Genomic DNA, 6,000 nt, shown 5'->3' on the forward strand with positions numbered 1-6,000 from the left:
AAAAAAAAAAAACTTTTTGTAAGCCAGGTGTGGTGGCTCACACCTGTAATCCCAGCACTTTGGGTGGCCAAGGCAGGTGGATCACTTGGGGTTAGGAGTTCAAGACCATCCTGGCCAACATGGTGAAACCCCATCTCTACCAAAAATACAAGAATGAGCCAGGCATGGTGATACACACCTGTAGTCCCAGCTACTTAGGAGGCTAAGGCATGAGAATTGCTTGAACTTGGGAGATGGAGGTTGCAGTAAGCTGAGATTCGCCATGTGCTCTAGCCTGGGCAACAGAGCAAAACCCTGTCTCAAAAAAAATATTTTTTTGTAGAAATGGGGTCTTCCTGTGTTGCCCAGGCTGGCCTCAAACCCCTGGCCTCAAGTGATCCTCCTGACTTGGCTTTCTAAAGTGTTGGGATTACAGGTGTGAGCCACAGTCCCTGGCAAGAAAGAAGCTTTTAAGAATCAGGTTCCTCATCCAAGGAACAAATAGTGTTGTCACCAGAGAAGTTCAAGCCTGAATGCTGCCTCTGGGAATCCAAGCATCAGATGAAGAGAGACAGAGGAGGTGGCTTCTGGGGCGACTGATCCTTCTGATTTGGGCCTTTTCTGATGTGGTCAGGTTCACATGACAGTGATAGTGGAGCGCTGGCTTGTGTAGCCTCAAGGCCAGTAGAGTGATGGGTTGGTGTGTGCCGTCATCAGAAATGTTGAAAACAGTCAGTTCGAGTGTATGAAGGGCCCAAAGGCAGGCTAGTCCTAAAAGAAATGGTATAAGCCAGGCACAGTGGCATGTGCCTGTAGTCCCAGCTATTTGGGCGGCTGAGGCAGCAGGATCACATGAGGCCAGGAGTTCAAGGACAGCCTGAACAACATCGCATGATCTTGCCTTTAAAAAAAAATAATAGGCCGGGCGCGGTGGCTCAAGCCTGTAATCCCAGCACTTTGGGAGGCCGAGACGGGCAGATCACGAGGTCAGGAGATCGAGACCATCCTGGCTAACACGGTGAAACCCCGTCTCTGCTAAAAAATACAAAAAAAAACCTCGCCGGGCGAGGTGGCGGGCGCCTGTAGTCCCAGCTACTCGGGAGGCTGAGGCAGGAGAATGGCGTAAACCCGGGAGGCGGAGCTTGCAGTGAGCTGAGATCCGGCCACTGCACTCCAGCCCAGGCGACAGAGCGAGACTCCGTCTCAAAAAAAAAAAATAATAATAATAATAATAAACTTAAAAAAAAAAGAAATGGAACAGTCAACCCAACCCTCCTCCTATGTTTACAAACAGACCACATACTTAAACAAGTATAAGCATACTTAACAATGTAATGAGACAAGTAACCAGTGGGAAGGGTCTGTGGAAGTGGACCAGCAGCCGGCCATGTGTGTTGGGGGCAGTGAAGGTCACTCCTAATCTTGTATTAAAATAAAACATGAGTAAAGGTTTTTTAAAATGTATGAAATTATGTTGAAGCATTTTTCCATACATAGCTAGTTACCAGAAAAACAAAAAGTATTGATTTTTTTTTGTACTGTTAGTATTGAGTATGTTTATTCCAAATTCTCTTCTCATCCTCCCCTTCCCCATTTTCATTTATGCATGCAGGTGGAAAAGCAAGAATTCAAACCAGGTTTCTGGCTCCAGAATCCTGTCTTCTATTTTCTACCTCCTTCTAATGTTAAGACAAAGAAAATTTTGCGTAATATTTGTTTTTCTTTTGTCTTCTTTTTCTTTTTCTTTTTTTGAGACAGGTATCACTCTGTCGCTGAGTCTGGAGTGCAGTGGCGCAATCACAGCTCACTGCAGCCTGGACCTCCTGAGCTCAGGTGATCCACCTCAGCCTCCCAAACAACTGGGACGACAGGCTTGCACCACCATGCCTGGCTATTTTTCTTTTTTTTAAACTAGGATTACTTCCTTAAGTACTTTTCTTTCTAATATATAGAGACACCTGAGCTTGTGGTAGTTTACTACCTACAAGTATCTAGCATTATAAAAAACAAAAACACTATGCACATTTCTTTTTTTTTTTTTTTTTTTTGAGCTAGAGCCTCGCTCTGTCATCCAGGCTGGAGTGCAGTGGCGCGATCTCGGCTCACTGCAAGCACTGCCTCCCGGGTTCACGCCATTCTCCTGCGTCAGCCTCCCGAGTAGCTGGGACTACAGGTACCCGCCACCAGGCCCGGCTAATTTTTTTGTATTTTTAGTAGAGACAGGGTTTCACCGTGCCAGGTCTCGATCTCCTGACCTCATGATCCGCCTGCCTCGGCCTCCCAAAGTGCTGGGATTATAGGCGTGAGCCACCGCGCCCAGCCTATGCACATTTCAATACTAAATGTGGTAGATAAAAATAATTAAACAAATGTGGTAATGGGAGGGGGCATAATGGGGAACAAAGCACAATGAATAGGTTCTTATATCAAATACTTCACATTTATTACCCAAATTGTTTCAATCCCGATCACTCGTGGGTAGCATTTTTGAGACACCGAAGGATTTGAATATGAAATTATTGCTTCAGAGCAAGGAAGTCTTATTAACAATTTCATGTGGTTTTATGACCAGGCTGTGTTGTTCAGGGTTGATTTACAATTTTTATTGTCTCATAATAGAGTGTCAGAATGCATTTGTTTGATTTGTTGGGGTAATTTAAAACTTTAGTTATATCAAATATCAAGAGAATAAAGGCTGAGTGGGGTGATTTGGAAAAATTGGACCGTTACGTTAATTTAATTAGGAGGAGAAGGATGAAGTAGTCACTGTCAGCCTTGCAGACAATGTTCCCGATGCGATTCATATTCAAGAGATGACAGAACTGATTTGTCTTCCTGCTTGGGAAGAATGAGAACGATTCCAGGGCCAATTGCAACAAGCTTGCAGATTGGTAGTCTTCAACTGCACTGATTTTAAAGAATAATCTTAAACAGTGGTATTTTCTAGATTTTGACATCTTCTTTGAGCTCCATGGTTGCTGTGGCTTGGTTCAGCATCTCCCTCAGCATTCAGAATGGTTTTGAATGTGATTAAGAATTTTTTTTCTCCTGCATTTTTATCGTTGTATTGTCTCCAACAGGCTATTTGATGCACGAATTTCATAAGTTTTGGATCGAAGAGGACCCCATGGACATAATGGAATTTAATCGTGTGAGGGAGAAATTCCGCAAGAGGATCATAAAACAGCTGCAGAACCCAGACATGGCGCTGTGCCCACATTTTGCTGCCTCGGAAGGTTTAATCAACATGTAGTTGCCCACGCCAGTTTTAATGGATACCCTGGAACACTGCCTCATTGTCTTGTTAGATCTCTGCTTAGGTTGCAGCTCACGCATTGAATGCACACAGTGATTGTATGCATGCCTTTTGGTACAGTATTTTCATCTCTTGGTCATAATTCCGAGATCCCCAGAGACCACTGTTTCTGGAGTATCTGTCACCCAGTGACTGCTCATATTGTGGCATTATGCAGTGTTACATCTTGCCTTGACACCCAAGTATGGAGAGAGTTTTCTATTTTTTTAGACTTTTTTTCCTCTCCCTCATAGTTCAGCATTAAAGAATTGTATTTCTCTCGCTGTATTTTGTATGTAAGAGGTTTAGCCGAATCTTGTTCTGTGAAAGCCTTTTAATTTATTGATATGTTTCATGACTACTGCTGCTAGCTTTTCAAGCCAGGTTCATGCTTGGACCTCATTCTGATAAAGTATAAGACTTTAAAATAATACAAACAGGGCCGGGTGCAGTGGCTCCCACCTGTAATCCCAGCACTTTGGGAAGCTGAGGCGGGCGGATCACAAGGTCAAGAGATCAAGACATCCTGGCCAACACGGTGAAACCCCGTCTCTACTAAAAATAACAAAAATTAGCTGGGTGCAGTGGCGGATGGCTGTAATCCCAGCTACTCGGGAGGCTGAGGCAGGAGAATCGCTTGAACCCGGGAGGCGGAGGTTGCAGGGAGCCGAGATCATACCACTGCACTCCAACCTGGTGACAGAGCAAGACTCCATCTCAAAAATAAATAAATAAATAAATAAATAAATAAATAAAATAATACAGACAGACACATGATAAGCCAAACTGTTCCTGCAAACATAGCTACGCTTCATGAAAATGTAATGAGGCTTACAAGAAGTAACTTTAGGTAGGAGCTGTTTTTGTTTGAAGTACTGCAGAATTATATTGTAACTTCCCCTCACCCCAGTTGCAATTGTGTCATAGTCATCTGTATATCAAACTATTTTATTCCCATAACTCCACTGGCTTGGATGCCTAAGTTTATGATGCTTGAAGCCTCAGAAAAGAAATAAGCATATTTCAAAAACTGCAAAAGGTTTTTCACTGCCTGCCTCTTGCGGAACCAGGGTTACACCCTGGCACTGTTCTGATCCAAGCATATTTGCTTGGGGAACTAAGTGCTGACTAGTTTGTTTTCTATGTCAAGGGGCAATATTAAACAATTTGCAAGAAAATGTGTTTCAAGAGAGCAACCTAAGCTAAGTCACTCTGCAATATTTCTTGAAAATAACAACCTTGTCTTGTATCAGTGGAAGATGTAAATTGCTTAGAAAGGGAAAAGTCAAATCATTCCAGAACTGCTAAAAATCATTTTAAAAACCGTGATTTAGTTTGGAATTATGATTGTAGTCTGTTGAATAGTATTTACCATGGCATTTCATACCCATGGTATTTTATACCTTCTGACTATCAATTTTAGTATTATTAGATGTTTGTGTAACCACTTGCTTATTTAAATGAATTTTGAGTACTGCCTAATTGTCAGTAATATGAATAAATTACATGTCATTCTACTGTAACGTATAGTGGATTTCATATTAATGGTTTCGTGCTCGTACAGCTTCTGAATATGCAAATATGTGAGTGAATAGAATGTCAAAAACAGACAACCTGGAGCTGACTATAAATCACGCCGTCATTCAGAGTCAGCAGGTTCATAACTTCCTAGGAAACCTGGCTTGGCTGTTGCTAGATAAAGCAGAAACATTAACTACCCATTGTTTTCTTGTCCTTTCTCTCCCTTCTAGCATTGCATTATCCTTTCCCTTTCAGCCATGTACCAAGTGGCAGCATTTTGCATTGCCTTTCTTATGGCCCTGTGTCCCTTCTTAGAATGAGGAAGGAAAAGAGTTGGTTAGCACATGGTGGATACCATGAGTAATGACAAGAATGTATATTCCTCTCCCGAGAACTTGTCAACCTAGTTCCTCAGGCCTGCCTGAGGAGCCCTGAATTTCCACCGTAGCTGCAGCTGCTGTCGATGAAGGTGTTATTCCACATGCAGTCCAGCCTTTGCCAGCCACATGTGCTCATTGTCTCTTTTTATCCACTGCGATCCCATGTCACTGTCACGGCTTGACAGCATGCGGCACTTAACACCAGCTTGCGTCTCTTCTGTTCAGATAGAGATAGTTGATGCCAACAAAGCTAAGAGTTTCCCCTCTCGGCTCCTAGGATGCTTTCTTTCTGTTGTATTTGAGCATGGCTGCACAATCTTAGGATGAACAAGCTCTGACAGCTCCTTTGAGCTCTGAGTATTATTAGATTTCTCATTCACACCACTTTGTGGAAGATGCATTCCACCCAGTCACACAAAGTGAGGTGAGAAAAAGAAGAGGAGAGGTTTCAAAAGCATCAACAACCTGTGGAGTGTGTGTGTGTGTGTGTGTATGTGTGTGTGTGTGTCCCTCGAGTATTTGCAGCTTATACTTATTCCATTGAATAAGGGTTGACCACATAAAATGTAAATTGTGCGGCAAGCCTCTTCCAAGTCTTCCAAAACACTACTTGCTATGATAAAAACACATTCCTGTTTGCACTAGAGAAAGAAAACCTTTTGAAGCACTGTTTCTGAAACTTGACTATGACCTTCCTTCTCACAGTTCTTGTTACTGTACTGAAAAAAATTCTGCCTGGTAACATACCATCTTTTCCATATTTGAAAAGAGCCTTAAATATATACCAATCCCAAAAGACAGGGTGACCTTACAATGTATCTTCCA

At 42.6% G+C, this 6,000-nt stretch overlaps 1 protein-coding gene across 3 annotated transcripts in view; it reads left to right on the plus strand.

Annotated features, from left to right (window-relative positions):
* Positions 1-4,801, plus strand: part of ELMOD1 (ELMO domain containing 1) — a 77,460-nt gene extending 72,659 nt beyond the window's left edge. For 2 of the 3 annotated variants that reach the window (XM_010360858.2, XM_010360856.2), the window contains one exon: positions 3,060-4,801. In XM_010360858.2, coding sequence (XP_010359160.1) covers positions 3,060-3,232 — 173 coding nt within the window. In that variant the 3' untranslated portion in view covers positions 3,233-4,801. The remainder of the gene's footprint in view (positions 1-3,059) is intronic. The other variant, XM_010360857.2, reaches the window with a different exon arrangement.
* Positions 4,802-6,000: the final 1,199 nt, after the last annotated feature.

Source organism: Rhinopithecus roxellana, chromosome 15 (assembly GCF_007565055.1).
Source record: "Rhinopithecus roxellana isolate Shanxi Qingling chromosome 15, ASM756505v1, whole genome shotgun sequence".
Lineage (NCBI taxonomy): Eukaryota > Metazoa > Chordata > Mammalia > Primates > Cercopithecidae > Rhinopithecus > Rhinopithecus roxellana.